At 44.0% G+C, this 899-nt stretch overlaps 1 protein-coding gene across 1 annotated transcript in view; it reads right to left on the reverse strand.

Moving 5' to 3' along the window:
- The window catches only part of LOC107579951 (leucine-rich PPR motif-containing protein, mitochondrial-like), a gene marked incomplete at both ends in the record, with an annotated part of 2,020 nt that extends 1,591 nt beyond the window's left edge, over positions 1-429 (reverse strand). The window contains 2 exons of the mRNA XM_016265725.1: positions 15-216; positions 341-429. Of these exons, the coding sequence (XP_016121211.1) occupies positions 15-216; positions 341-429 (291 nt within the window). The remainder of the gene's footprint in view (positions 1-14; positions 217-340) is intronic.
- Positions 430-899: the final 470 nt, after the last annotated feature.

An 899-nucleotide genomic window follows, 5' to 3' on the forward strand; every position in this document is an offset into this window, starting at 1 on the left:
AAAAAAAAACTTACTTTTTAATATGAGCGAGAGCAGCATTGTTGACAAATAACATGCTGGACAGCTTGATGGAGCCTAAAGTCTTCACCAAGGCCTCCACTTCCTGGATGTCCTGTGTGTTTCCTTCACTAGCGAGACCCTGGACCAGTCGAGTGATGGCTAACTGACTGGGCACCTGATCAGCCTGTAACATGCCCTTAAGAGTCCCCAAGGCATCTGTGATCAGGGAGAGATCATGCAGTCAGGTTTAATAAAAAAAAGTCCTGGAAGAAACTGGGGCGTTCCACAGTATTCATCACTAATGGCTGAACTGGGAGAACAGATCAACTTTTGTACTTACCTTTCATCTGGCATCTCTTCACCTGAGAGACGATGAGGAGGCTGTTGGCATTGTCACTTAAACTGAATTCAGGAACATGATCAGTGGCACTGAGAATACAAAAGGAAGATGGGTATTGGTTGAACACAACTGTAGTTTGTGAAATAGCAAAGTGTGTTGTAGCATCAGCTGTTTTTATGAATAATACATGATGTTGTATATGTTTGTTGATGCTGAGAGCCATTTCTTCACCGGTCATATTAAAATTGTGCGCATGCATGTGTGTGAGACAGAACAAATCCAATAAATCTAGATCCTCTCTCCCCTCATTCGCCACTTAAACCTCAATCAAAGTCTTCTTCTTTTTTTTTTATTACCCTCACTGGCCAGATTAATCCAGCCGCCCAATTGAGCATCAGTCGCTGCTCCTTATCTCAATGGCGACTGGCCAACAGCCGCTCACACGGCAGATTGGCCTAGCGACCAGAGTCAGAGTTACGCTTATCAATCCTAAGAAAATCCTTGTGTCCTTCTACTTACTCTCGTCTAGTCCTCTAAGCACTGGACAATCCCATCCCTC

This window comes from Sinocyclocheilus grahami, unplaced genomic scaffold, assembly GCF_001515645.1.
Source record: "Sinocyclocheilus grahami isolate Dianchi unplaced genomic scaffold, SAMN03320097.WGS_v1.1 scaffold22303.1, whole genome shotgun sequence".
Classification (NCBI taxonomy): domain Eukaryota; kingdom Metazoa; phylum Chordata; class Actinopteri; order Cypriniformes; family Cyprinidae; genus Sinocyclocheilus; species Sinocyclocheilus grahami.